The sequence below is a fragment of the Eptatretus burgeri genome, chromosome 16 (genome assembly GCF_056783735.1).
Source record: "Eptatretus burgeri isolate ZD-2024b chromosome 16, Ebu_testis_v1, whole genome shotgun sequence".
NCBI lineage: Eukaryota > Metazoa > Chordata > Myxini > Myxiniformes > Myxinidae > Eptatretus > Eptatretus burgeri.
Genome location: NC_140976.1, coordinates 29,886,555 through 29,901,323, shown reverse-complemented (window position 1 = coordinate 29,901,323; position 14,769 = coordinate 29,886,555). Strand labels below are relative to the sequence as shown.

The 14,769-nt window shown below is 43.5% G+C and overlaps 1 protein-coding gene across 8 annotated transcripts in view; it reads right to left on the bottom strand.

The window, feature by feature from the left end:
- The window catches only part of LOC147010801 (nuclear receptor corepressor 1-like), a 235,638-nt gene that overhangs the window by 170,480 nt on the left and 50,389 nt on the right, over positions 1–14,769 (bottom strand). For 7 of the 8 annotated variants that reach the window (XM_085858622.1, XM_085858626.1, XM_085858623.1 and 4 more), the window contains exons 2-5: positions 12,889–13,163; positions 9,923–10,044; positions 9,547–9,607; positions 2,453–2,614 (exon numbers count right to left, since the gene is read on the bottom strand). In XM_085858622.1, the coding sequence (XP_085714748.1) occupies positions 2,453–2,614; positions 9,547–9,607; positions 9,923–10,044; positions 12,889–13,026 (483 nt within the window). In that variant the 5' untranslated portion in view covers positions 13,027–13,163. The remainder of the gene's footprint in view (positions 1–2,452; positions 2,615–9,546; positions 9,608–9,922; positions 10,045–12,888; positions 13,164–14,769) is intronic. The other variant, XM_085858629.1, reaches the window with a different exon arrangement.

Here is a 14,769-nt window from a genome sequence, read left to right as displayed (position 1 = left end):
CTAATCCTCGACTGTTTCTTATCTCTCTGGGCTATCTCTAATTTTCCTCGGGTTTGTGTGTGTGTGATGGCGCCTGTCATAGCATAAGTTAAGACTGTCTAAATTATTTGGGATAATTCTGCACCATCTTCTTCTTTTGGAATTATTGCATGTCTTTTGCTGCACCCACAAATTCCTTACTTTCCCCTGCTGTACATCTATATTAATATTTCGGCACGCCCCTTTCTTTGCTCCACCATCAGATTTTTGTTACTGCATGAAATGAAACAAGCTTTGACATTTTTAGTAATGATATTATTGTCTTCCTTAAGAGGCCCCTCAAAATTCGTTTTGATGATTATGGTAGTTAAATCTTATTATTATCTATATTAATATTTCGGCACACCCCTTTTTTTGTTCCACCATCAGATTTTTGTTACTGCATGAAATGAAACAAGCTTTGACATATATAGTAATTATATTATTGTCTTCCTTAAGAGGCTCCTCAAAATTCGTTTTGATGATTATGGTAGTTAAACAGTTCATGTTCTCCATTTGCAAAATGGGAGGAATTATTGCACAAAAAAGAAATAAAAATGTTTCCCATTTTTTAGACATACACTATTAAAGATGAGTTCGTAAAACCTTTTGTCGAGTATGTTATTATTAATCACTATACGCCATAGTAAATCGCTCATGTTATTGAGCTGTCAAGAAGCTATCAATCATAGACATATAATAAACTCACTTGAGTATTCATATCTCTATTTCAATGCGTAATATCAAGCGGTACCTTCATGATGACCTAATAAAACCGGTCTCGATGTCCGTCCGTCCGTATATCTGTTCACAATCAAACCGATCGTGATGCATTTTAAGGCTTTCCGAGAGCTTTGGAGAGATTACCTACACTTCCGCACGGTGCTGTTTTTATTATTCCTACTGCACTTCATTAGAACATACATCGTGGATGGATGCGCAGATCCCAGGAGAACAACTATAGCTGTACAGAACAATTCATATTATCGATGGATAAAAATGATATTTAATTGATATTATAATAAATTGTTTATTTAAAATATCTTCAAATTTTGTGAGTTTTTAGTTTGTTGTGAAATATTAGGTCCTCGGGTCTCCGCATAGTGCCGTACAGGCTTAAGTCGTACTTCTGTTTACTACCGTAGAAAATCACAGAACCATCCGATCGACATGCTGTTAACAGTTTCAGAATCAGCTAAAATCTACAAGATATGAATATGTAGAGGAAACCAATCCGGCCAGCTAAAATCTACAAGATATGAATATGTAGAGGAAACTGATCCGGCCAGCTAAAATCTACAAGATATGAATATGTAGACGAAACTGATCCGGCCAGCTAAAATCTACAAGATATGAATATGTACACGAAACTGATCCGGCCTTTTGGATCACTTTAAAGTAGGGTGCCCTGTAATTTTAATGCGCTCTATGGATCCTCCAGAACTCACGAATGGTACACGTTGTGTCGTCACTAAACTATGTGGTAATGTCATCGAAGTGGAGCGACTGCGGGACAGTCGAAGGGGAAAACCTGAATGATTATAATCAATGGATAAAAATGATATAATATATTGTTTAAAATACATTCATGCTATCTGTCTTTTACCATATGTTGCCAGTGACGCCCGTCCAATACGGGCACCTTTACTAGTTTGCAATAAATCCCATAGTGTGCCACATAATTTTCCTCGCTTTGTTAAATAAATGTGCCTGTTAGAAATGTACCCAGCTCATTTTTGTCTTTTCCACCATTGGTCGAGCATGGTCCACACCTTAGCTTAGCCAGAACATTATACCTCAAAATCTGCTTAATAGCCGGTGCGTACTTGGCAGCTCCGCTCGGCTGCACCTGATACAGTAAGTAACTTTAGTTAAGCAAGTGCACATTGAGGGCGCAATTTTCAGATAAGGCAACCACGAGTTCCTAGTTAACGGTTGTCAGACGGAGGACACTGGGTCATGTGGTCAAGATATTGGCGCTCGCAGTTAGATTGGCGACCCACCGCAACACGAAGTTATTCATGTGCGACGGCCTGCGATTCACAGTGAGTCCGGAGAGGAACCAGGGACAGCCCCTCCCTCGTGGTACCCCCGCGATCCGGGGGCCGTGACAATATGTACGCTCAGCAGCAGGGAGGTATATATGCATGTACAACTCTTACACTTGGTAAAAACGGGGGGAGAGGAATTGGGGGCATTAATGTACTCTCCCCCCCCCCACCCTCCTGAACCACCCCGTCCCCAGACCTTCTGTGTTATTAGCACAGATTAACTTAAAATGGTACATGGATATGCTTTCATTCCAATGGCATATGATCTTCAGCGAGTGCATGGCAAATTGTACGCCAGAGCAGAGTGCCCATTTCAGTTGCGTCGGTGGCCTTGAAAATAATTTGGCCTAACAGCTTGGTGGCTACAATAAAGCAGATGTTACCTGCTTTTGGTGCAGCTTGTCGATCTGTTTCTCCACCTTGCCGATATCTCGGTCCACCTTTTCCATGCTGTGTAGAAGCAGATCTTTAGTGTGGCGGCTAGGGGACGCATCTCTGGACTCCACCGGAGACAATGGCTCCACTTTGAGGCCCATGGCAGTCTCCTGTGCGATTAAGAACACAATGAGATTGGCAACTGGAAGATCTCTGCACAGTTACTGTGAAAGCATGCCACCCCAAGGTTGATGTCCAAGTGACATCAGAAAATAAACAAATAAATAAATAATATCTTACAACCCATGGAAAGGAGTTCAATGTAAAGCATAAAAATAAAATCGAATATCATAACAAGAGTTAAGCAATCAAAAGTAAACACAAATCAACCACATTGGTCTTTCGTTGCCTTATAGGCCTGTAATAAAATTGCATTAAATCAGCCTTTTTACACCTTTACTTACACATCGTAACACACAACTTCAAAGTGAAAAACAAATCCTACAAATTTCAGAAAATTAAATATATATATATGTATATATATATATATATATATATATATATATATATATATATATATATATATATATATATATATATATATATATATATATATATATATATATATATATATATATATATATATATATATACTCAGCACATCTTCGATATGGCACGTCTGATCCAGTCTACAATTATGACATTTAAGCAGGCTGGTATCACACTTCCTCAAGTACATATTACACAGGAAGGTGTAGGTACAGATTGTAGAATGGTACAATACAAAACAAATCAAAAAAATTTTTTTTTTCTCTTTATTATCATTAAATCAGCCAAACCCAAGTCAAGCCATAATAAAATGGAAACCTTCAGTTGTCATGAGTAAGTGCAAAAAACAGCCCACCAATGTAGGCATCCTTCGAGGAAAAGGCAAATCAAACTGGAAAAGGAAGGATTTTAAGAAAATGACAGAGGAAGCAGGAATAGCAGCGAAGAAAGTGGTTGTAGTCAACATAGTGAGATTTACTCTCGGAGAAAGAGAGAAATTGAAGAAAATACAAATTGCACAGGAAAGGTACGAAAGACAAAACTGGACAATTGTAGTCATATGGGTGAGGAATTGAGGGTGTGAAGGTTTGGGGAAACATCTGAAATGGCAGATCGCTGTGATCGAGATTGGAAAGGACAGCAGTCACTGTATAAACGTAAAATTCCTCCATTGTCTGCTCACCTGCCAGATGTGACGAATTTTGAATGGAAATTCTCTTCAACAATAATAACCAAGATAGTGCAGCCACCTGCTTGACGGAGTCACGTGGAAATGGCCACCATTTGAAGTTCACACGCTGTTGGTACTCAGCCTGTGTTAGCCATGTTAAAGAAGCAGGCCACGTTTGATTCTGAGGTTGGCTATGTCAGATGGCGAAATTCTGCTCAGTGAATGGATTTGTAAAATTACTTTTCTAAGCCATGCTCCATGTGTTGCAATTCATCAGAGGTGCTGCACAAGTGGACATGGTCATGGATTTTTTTTTTTTGTATACCTTGGTCGAGGCTCGTATGAGAGCGAACACACAACTCACAGCAAGGAGGCATGAGACAAGAGGGGCGGGAGTGGAAGGGACAAAACAGTGGGGAACAGACACATTAGGTGAACTGTGGAAGGGAGAGGGATGGGGATGGGACGGGGAACATGGCGAAGAGAAGATGGACATTACAGGGACTTTCAGGAAGGAAAGCAGGGGAATTGAAGGAAGTGGGCTTGGGTGGATTATCGGGGGTCGAAAAGATCGAGGATTTGGATGGGGGTGGTGGTGAACAGCTGTTTTGAAAGCCTGGAGGGAAGAATGGGAAAGAATAGAGTGAGGAAGTTTATTCCAAAGGTGGGAAAAAAGAGGAATGAAAGAGTGAAGATGAGCAGTGATTCGTGATTTTGGTAGTTTTACCAGAAGGGGGTTGTTGGCGGACCTTGAGCGCCCTGTGGAAATGTGGTGGGGACAAATCGCAGAGAGAGCAGGGGGGGCAAGGCTGGAGAGGAGTCGGTAGAAGACAGAAAGACCACCGACCAACCTGCGGTGATTGAGTGAGAGGCCCAAAGACTCAGCTTCATTGCGGGAGATGCCGATGATCTTAAATGCCCTGGTTTCGACAGCGTGAAGCCGAGAAAGGTGGGAGGCAGGAGCACCAGCCCAGAAGGGAGAGCAGTACTCCATCAGGCTACGGACAAAAGCTTTGTAAGTGGTCAGGAGCTCAAGAGGGCCGAGGAAGGACTTTGCACGACGGAGGATTCCCAGTCGGCGACTGGCTTTTGAGGCGAGGTTGGAAATGTGACTTTCCCAGGAAAGGTCATGGCAGATAGTGAGACCCAGAAGCTTGAAAGAAAAGACTTCTTCCAGAGGATTGTTGAGAAAGTGGATGGGGGGGGGGTTTCTAAACGGTCGTTTCGAAGAGACAGTGAGAGTGTGAGATTTGTCTGGATTGAAAGACATGTTCCACGTGTTGGACCAGTTTGTGATTTTATCCAGATCTGCAGTGAGCGAAGAAGCTGCTGCTTGCCGGTCTGAGGGATGACAGATGGTACGGCAGAGGGTGGAGTCGTCGGCAAAGAGAAATAGAGGATTTTCCAGAGAGTCCGAGAGATCATTGATGAAAACCAGAAAAAGAACAGGGCCCAGAACGCTACCTTGAGGAACTCCAGCCTGCACAGGAAGAGGGGATGAAAGAACTCCATTTAGGGCCACACGTTGACTGCGACAGGAGAGGAAGTCTGCGAGCCATGAGTGGAGATGGCCTTGAATACCATGGGAAGAGAGTTTGGTGAGTAGTGCAGGGTGCCAGACTGTGTCAAAAGCACGTGATATGTCCAGGGATACGGCTCGGATTTCCTGTCTGGCATTGAGGACCTCCATCCATTGATGGGAGAGCAGAAGCAGCATATCCAGGGAAGAGTGACCTTGTCTGAAACCAAATTGATGATTGGAAATCAAGCCATTGGAGAAGAGGAAGGATTTCATGTCTGAAGTGATGATGGATTCCATAACCTTGCTGATGATTGGGAGAAGGCTGATTGGTCTGTAGTTACAGGGATCTGTTTTTTCACCTTTTTTATGCAGGGCAGTGATGTTAGCAGATTTCCAAGCAGATGGCAGATGACCTTGGGCAAATGAGAGGGTGAATAGAACTGAGAGAGGGTGAGCAAGAGCAGAAGAGCAGGCTTTGAGGACACGTGGGCTGATACCGTCTGGACCGGTTGCAGAATCTGACTCGAGGTTTGAAAGCAAGCTCTCCACCTTGTCAGAAGAAAAAGATACAGAGTCCAGGGACAGTTGGGTGCGACTGGGTAAAGTGGGTAGAGATAGTGATGGGTTTAGGACACAAGATTTAGCTGCAAACACCGAGTTTAGACATTCAGCTTTATCACGTGCGGTATCAGCAGTGCGGCCATTTGAGGTAAGGGAGGGGATGGAGGGGGAACATACACCAGAAACAGATTTGATTATACGCCACCAGGATTTTGAAGAGGGAGAGAGGTTTGAGAGTTCAGACGAGATGAGAAAGATGTTGTTTTCTGGCTCTCCTGAGGGTAGATACACACTTGTTCCGAGCTTTGTGGAAAGAACTGAGATTGCCCTCAGTTGGGTTTGCTTTCCTTGAGGCAAAGGCAAGTTGTTTCAGGACAACTGCCTCGCCACAAGCTTCAGTAAACCAAGGGCGGGAGGAAGGGTAGGACAACTGAACACGAGAGGGGATAAATCTGTGCATGAGGGAGAGCAAGTTTCTTTGAAAGAATTCCCAGGATGAGTTGATGTTTGAGAAAGTAGTGATAGGAGACCAGTCGATAAGTTTGATGGCTGCTCGGAGACCCTGCCAGTCGGCTTGAGTGAAATTCCAGACTCGACGGCGGTGAGGTGGTTCTCTGATAACAGCCAGAGAGATGTCCACTTTGACAAGGACGTGGTCAGATGAACCAATTGGAGCGAAGGAAGAGCAGCAGATATTGTCAGGGAAATTTGTCAAAATCAGATCCAGAAGAGATGGAGTACCATTGGTTGAGATCCGGCTCGGGAAGTTGACCGATTGAGTCAGTCCCAATGAGTCGCAGAAAGCTTTTGCTGAGGTGCCATGGCAGATGAGAGAGGTACCCACACCTAGCCAACTGACGTGATGACAATTGAAGTCACCACATAAGAGGAAGAGAGAGTTTGGATGAGAAGATAGAAGATGGTCCATGTTTTCGGATAGTGAGGTGTAGATGGAGTCATCACTGTTCGGTGGACGGTACAGTACACATATAAACATGAGGTGGGAGTGAAGGGGAAGCCGAAGCCAGAGGTATTCCTGGGGGTGTGGGGGAGTGAGAGCAGTGCATGGAGAGTGAGGAATAGAGTCTTTGATGAAGAGAGCAACACCTCCACCAGGACGAGGCTCAGGTCTGCCATACCGTAAGAGGGAGTACCGGGGAGAGATACTTGGGAGTCAGACACGTCTTGGGAGAGGAAAGTTTCTGTTAGGCAGATAATGTCTGGTTTGTCAGTGGCAACCTGTATGGAAAGATCTGAAAGGTTTGAGCGAAGGCCCCGGATATTTGAGGTCCACACTTTTAATGAAGAGGTAGGGGAGGAGGCTTTGGGTGCAGGAGGTGGAGGGGGAGGGGGAGGGTAGGACAAGGGACGAGGGGGGGAGGTAAGGAGGGTTGTTGAAAGAGTGTGGGGTATTGCAGAATAGCGAGGGGAGGAGGCCGAATGAGAAGGAGAAAAGGCTCTGTGGTGCTGGGGGGGAGGGGGACAAGAGACAAGTAAGAAAGAAGTGGAGGATTTGAGGAGGTGGAGTGAAGAGATGGAGGTGAGAGGGGAGTGGAGGGAGGCAGCTTGGGGGATGAGAGGGGGGGCAACTTTGAGAAGGATGAGTGAGGGGGATGAAAGGTGGGAGAAAGGTGAGGGGGGAATTTTTGAGAGAGGTGAGAGGGAGGCTTGGAGGGAGAAGAGTGGGATGGTTGCTTTGAGAGTGAGAGTGAGGGGTGAGGGGGGTGAGTTGGCACTGAAGTTGGAAAAAAAGAATGGTTGATGGAAAGCGAACATCCATGGCAAACTGTGGTTTTTAAAAGTTTTAGGTCAGAGATGCGATTTAACACAGTCATTTTTGCCCTCATCGGAGGTTTCTTCTTCTTCTTGCTCTTTTTGGCAAAGGTCATTGGTTAAATACAAAAAGAAAATCAAAGGAATGCCTTTCTGCTACTACTTATAGATGTTCTTATTTGTAAATACACGTGCATGCGTTTACCGGAGGCTTAGGTCACAAGAAAAGAAAGTGCAATTACCTTCATGATAAAAATGAAATAATTCATGATTGTCAAACTGATCCATCAAAAGCATCAAAGTCTGAATTGTCTGGAAGATATACTTGGCTGCATCACTGCTCAACGTGTGGTAATGTGTTTCACAAATCCTGAAACAGTTTTATTTTTGAAGACATGCTTTCATTTAGTACAAGGGTCGATCACGTGATACAGATTTCACGATCAAAGTATGATCTGTTCGGGCACGAGGGAAAGAAAGGAAAGGTTTTTTTGTAGTATTATTATTATTATTATTTAAGTCTTTAATCAGCAAGACAGAAATGGATCGATTACAGGGAGAATGGCAAATGGAATGATTCATAGATTTGGTATGAGATTGCTGTTCAACTAGTCTTAGAGAGCAGCCTACGCATGGTAATCCAATGTGAGATACGATTCTTGGGGGTGGAGCAGCTGGAGATGGAGGGAACAATGTGGGAGCTAGATTTCTATAGATAGCGAGTTCGAAGGACAGCGAGGTTAGAGTGCAAGCATTCTGGAACGGAAGAGGGAGTGAAACAGGAATCAAGGAAGTTACTGGGAAAATGGGGTCTTGCAGTTTCTGGGCAGGGAACTAAAGCAAGTGGCAGAAATACAATACAAGGTGAGCAAAGATATTGCATGGAAGCAATTTAAGGTTCTTTTTTGTTTTGTTGTTTTTTTTAAACATGGTGAAATATTATTTGGAATGTTACTCGAGTAGAAAGCATACGTTAAATAAAGACAAGTAAGTTTGCGTTTGGTGCAGACCATAAAAGCAACAGAAAAAAAGTTAAAAAAAAAAAAAACGTCAGGAAAGAAAAGGAGTCCAAGGAAAACAGACCAATGAATAGCACATACAGCAATGCAACATATATTTAACAAGATGGAGCCTTTAACAATCGCGAGCCTCACTGGGGCATGTAGATTATAGAAGATCTGAGAATATGAACAGTCACGATTAAAGACAGACAGACAGACAGACAGACAGACAGACAGACAGACAGACAGACAGACACACACACACTAACTGCATCTGGAATATGGTTCTGACAAGATGTTGTGAAGCGAAAGCGCTCGACTCATGACTGGCAAGAAAAGGATTGAGAGTTCAAAACAAATAAACAAATGATAGAAATATACTGACATCAACAATTCGCTTTTCTGCGAACAAAAAGCGACCGAAGGAGGTCGTCATGATAGCAAAGGAAGTTAGAAAGCAATTGGGAAGTGTTATGAAATGAAGGAGGAGAAAAACCGAGTCTTCATGAAGACTAATCGCTCTATTTGCATAATTATATGAAGAACGTAAGGCGTCAAGTGCTGTACCTGAATTGAGGAAAGATCTGAAGCGAGCAGCGAGATATTTGACGTGCGGTAGGGGAAGGCAAGAAAAGACGTGGAAGGCCTTTGGAAGTATAAATCGGGAAGACTCGGCAGGACAAAAAGTGGCAAAGTTGCAAATGAATGGGAATTAACATGGGTTCATGAAAGCTTGTCAACATGGATATTGGCAACGTGGATTTTCGGATTTTTAATGAGGTTCTCCCCCAAAGTGTTGGAAGGGCAATATATCTTGAGTAATCTAAAGTAAGGCTCTCAATTTTGACGAGTCCTATGCACACAGAAAACTTCGCAACAAATTTACGATACAACCCGTGGGAGTGCATGCACTTTTCACTTACTCTCGACTTGACAGACGAGCTGTCTCGGAGCCAACCATCACTTGTAAATTATGGATGCAATGACACGATTAAATATGTGGAACGTATGTGGGGGTAAGCTTACCTCCATGGCATCTGCCTCCACCTGCTGGAAGTATGCAACCTCTGCTCGTCGATCAGGAGACCTGAATAAAAGGCAATGAAGCAGGATTGACCTGTATACCCATTAACTGTGATATACGGTTACTTTTTTCATCCATTCACAAAACGAAACAGTGATGATGATGACGATGATGATGATGATGATGATGATGATGGAAGGTGATTGTAAAAATACACATAAACTGAACCGAAATCGACTCTGAAGAAGATAATGACAGGTTTTATGATGACAACACTTGCAGGCACAATGACAATGAGAAGATGGCACTGAATTAGGTTATTGGTGCCAACCATTGTTATACTAAAAAAATTAAATGAAAAAGTGACTCCTGGCTCACCATCCAAGACTAAAATGGAACTCCGACAGCAGCGAAGGTCTACGGCGTGTCAGGGACTGTCGCGCCATGCCTGCTTGGAGCTCCGAGTGCGATGGGCGAAAGTCACCAGCCCCGGAGACCTCCTGCACACAAGTTCACGGTGGTGGAGAATTTGTTGCAAGGAGAGCTTTACACAGAGGTGATTTTGAAAACCACAACAGCAGAGGACATAAAAGACCCAAATCCTGTCTTCATAAAAAGAGCTCTGGGTATCAAGTAAAGGTTCACAACACGGTGAAATGCCGAAGCGATCATGAAGAAGGTTTGGGGTCACTTCACCCATTTGTAAGTGCTGTCCCGGCTGCTGCGATACAAATCCTGCCAAGTTACAACCATTGTGAAAAATTGCCTGTTTGTGCCTGTGACATGTTTTCATATGCAATGTTTATTACTTGAGAACCAGAAATTAAACATTGGTTTCAGTCTCATACAGAGCAGCACAATATAGAAATATATAAAAGAAAAAAAAAGGAATGCAATGTAGAAAAGGAATGCTTTCAAGATGATGTTTAAAATCATCATAAAATACCTCCATTGAGAAGATGGGGGTGTGAAAGGACAACACTCTGGCCTAGGTCTTGCAACAAAAACTTTATGTGCTTCAAATAGCAAAGCTCTGGAAACTTGTCAGAGATGCAGACAATTTAAGTGAGGCGGAAGACGTCGAGGAAGGGAGAGCAGAGTATGCGGCATCCCCCAGGTAGCAACGGTGGTTGGCCAATATAGGAAACCTTGGCAGTAGAGCAACAGGAAAATACATCTTCGTCGTGGAGAGACTGCATGAAATCCGCACCATGCCTTCCCACCCCTCCCTCCCACCCCCCACCACCCCCAACACCCACCAAACTCCCCTCCTTGACCTTGTCGGACAAGAATTCACCTCAAAGGTCAGAAACAAGCGGAAACAGAACCCCTCTACCTTCTTTCTAGGGACTTGCTTAAATTGGAAGATGAAAGTGAAAGATTCCTTGTCTTACTCATGTTCCAAGAGGCAAGAAAAAAAATTTGCTAAGTTCATAAAATTTCGTGGCACCAGGCCAGTGTTGCTGGAAAGAAAAACATTGACTGTTTCCTTGTAAAAAAAGAAACATATATCATGTTCACATTGTTAAGGGCAACCAAGCATAAGGTGATCAAAACGACACGTTATTCCGGAAAACGACAGAGCCTTTACCAACATTCTGCAGAACTCTCCGCAATTTGAAAAGTACCTGTATCACAGGTGTGCAACCAGGACTTTTCTAAGCAGGGAGGGGAGGGGTGGGTCCTGCAAGTAAAATAAATACTTATAAATAAAGGGTAGTATATGACAGGTTATTTGTGGACTATGACAATGTGCTTTGGACAAGGGAGAGACTCGAGTGGCCCTGGCCCCCCTCTACCCACCTTAATGGCACCTCCACCTGTACATTGCTCAAGGATTGAATGCATATGTTCATTATCCAGTAGAGGGAGTAAAATAACCAAATGAGGGAATGAAGTTCATGGGAAGGGAGTGAAGGGGAGGGGAGGTAACGAATGTGTTTGGCTAATATTAGATGGTATAGAAAAATAATTATTACAAGAGCAGAGATGGAAATAAGTTACACATAACCAGAGTTCATACTTAAACATATCGTATTATAAAAGTCATGGTAACTTTTGTTGCTTTAAATCTAAAAATCAGTTTTGAAATGGAAACTTCTTCTTTCATATGCAGCATATTCCTGTGGGTTTCACGATTAGCTGGGAGCACAGCTGCGCTGCTGATGCAGTGCCACCTGTAGGTCAGAGAGGAATCTGTCTGGTAATTTGTTCAGGTTGCCGGAGATAACTCAACCACTCTCCGCGAAGGACACCGTGAGATCTTTAACGCCCATCGATCTAATGCTGGCAGATGGGACGCCCGGCCTAACGTCCATCCGAGGGACGGCACATCGATACCTCGCTTTGCCTGCGAAACACCAGATAGCAGTTCATAGCTGGTTCGAGATTCAAACCTACGCAAGAATACCCACTGCCTATGTGGATTTATAATACATCATGATTATATAACCAGGATAGATTCCAATTGCACCGGCCCATAGGGTGAGGCCGATATGTACTGTGATCTTCACAAGGCCCGTGACTCCGATCGGCTCCAAAGTTTCGTTCGATATTTGATGACCCTTTTAACAGTCGCTTTGGTCATTTTTACACTGAAGGGAAAACTTATAGGGAGGGCATGGAAATCAATCATGAACATGACAGCACCGAAGAAGTCTTTGGTTTTGTATAGCACCAATAAGACAGTCGTATGATTTTTCGGGTTACAATTGCAGGTGGAGTCAGGACAGCTGTCCAACCAATGGGTGGAAAGGAGCGTTACACACGGACAGACGGACTAATGGATGACCAAGTGTATTATTACATTGATTATAAATGTATTTCACAGGCTTACAGTTTTTCCGTTCTTTATGAAGGGTATAGGTGGGTGATAAATGAGCGTAGGCCTCCTAATTCAGTTTTACCAACATACATCTTGACTTTCTCTTGCTTTTGCAAGCAAAGTGGCACTACATCACTTATGCTTTTGGTTTGCTTCATATTCCTACCATTGGAAACAAAACAAATAAATAAATAAACACCAGCACCAAAACAAGTTGTGTTGCACAGTCAAATCCACAGCAAAGGAGTAACAACCCGTATTTTAGCTGATGGGATTCCAATGATTCATTTGTTAGATTGCAAGCAACTTTTAACAAATGGAGACAAAGGTATAAAATAAAAAACACCAAATTGTTTTTCCAAACCAAGGATAAATACCGAAAAATAATTTATTTTGAACTTGGTAAAAAGAAAAACAGACGGCAGGGAACGGTTCAGTCGGTGACGCGTAAACTTCCGACCAAGGGGCTCTTGAGGAGAACAATGGTTCAAAATCACACTGAGCTCTCATGATGACCCACCAGCTGGTGTGGGCTATTGTGATGATGTTGGTGATGATGGTGGTGATGTCGAGATGTAGGGAACACCACAGACGGAGTCTTGGGTTGCGTTGGAGGCCGTAGTCCAAGCTCAATCGGTGCCAGGCCCGGTGTTGACATTGTGGATGGCACCAAGTTGGGGGGGGGGGCAAGGAAGGGGGCTGACCCCTGGGCTGTGCCTGCAAGCCCAGCCTAAAAGAGTCTGTTATAGTCCCAGGCGCCGTGCCCGTATCATCGTGCCAGTCGGCACAAACGTCCTGCAAAGGCACACATAGACAGTCACTCGGTATCCACTCGTTGCACTGTGTTGAGGTATGAGCACTCCTCAGCCATTTGAGGTGAAGCACTCAAGACTGTTCATGTGTAGCCACACAAAAATCCATTGATCAGTGCGCCATCCACAAGACCTCCAAAGCGTCGCGAACAACCGTTGGGAGTACGACGCAGGGTAAAGGATGAGGAAACAGCACGACTGCACGACCTGACTTGCTTTCCAAAACATTTGCAAACCCAGACCGAGAGTGTACAAAAAGAACATCTGGCTCTACCAGCTTCTGGTAAGTGAAATAAATGTGAGAGAGTCATGTCTGCTACAGACAGCATGAGAATAAAGGCTGTGTGATACACTAAGCGAAAAACCAATGCGACAAACCAACAGTAGCAAACCCATCAAAAATTGTACTTGGCCCTCGTATAATGAAGCAAAATCTGTTGAGGCAGTATGCAAAACCGATCGTAAGGTGTCAGCCAAGTTGGCGTCATGACACCACGGTGGACCGGCAACATTTTGGTGTGCACCGAGCTTGGTCAAACATGAACAACATGTAACTATTACAATGCGGCACACATTACTGCACTCCAAGTCCTGATTCTCAAAAGAGAAGAAGAAGCTTTACCACAAATAAGATAGGTACAAAGTCGCCGCAAGATAAGAAGGGATGAAAAAGGAAGAAAAAAATAAAAAATAAATAAAAGAAGTCAGACGTTGCATATTCATTCACAGAACAACCTGAAAGCAAACATGCAAGCTCACCATTGATAAGGTTTGCCCTCACAAACCATCGCGACGGTATGAGAACTGTCAATGTGCATCGGAAGGAACACACGTAAAGCATCATCCTCCGTGATCGTCCTCTCACTACAACAAGAACTCGAGGCAAAAAGAGTCCTCTCAAGGTATCAACTTTGTCATGTCTACATATCTACAGACATCAAAAGCAATTGGAATATCCGTAGCATTGCATCTAGGACAGCCAGATTAAAAGAAATGGTCCCGTCCATTTCCGCTTTTCTTTTCATGGCCTATATACTTCACTTGTTAATCCCATTCATTGACCAACTGGCAAGCCTCCATCTCATACACGATGCCAGCCACAGTCTTTTCAATATACACGAGCCCTGCCACCCATATGTTCTCGCATTTTGTTCTCCGCTCACCGATCCAGTATCTGACCGTTACACTCTGATTGCCAGGACAATGGAAGCCCTGTTTCCGGGCTCTTCTGGGAACCTCAGCCTCTGCCTTAACTAATGCCTCAACTAATGCCACTACGTCCCTCAACTACCGAAAGTTTCTTCAGCCATTGTTTTCACCAGAATTGAGCAATAAAGTTTCCAAGAATAATAAGTGTTAAACAAAATAAAAACAATTATCCGAGAGCAATATTCATGAGAGACGTATTGACATACAAGTGGGAAATAAAACTTAAAATCATTCACTCAATATGGGAGCACAGGGAAAAAAAACAATAATTACAAGAAAAAGAGCAATCAGAGATTGCAGACCCTCACCAGGACTCATTTTGTGTGAGTATTTTGTGTGGCCTTTGTATTCTGGTGTGTTACGTAATTAATGAGACACAT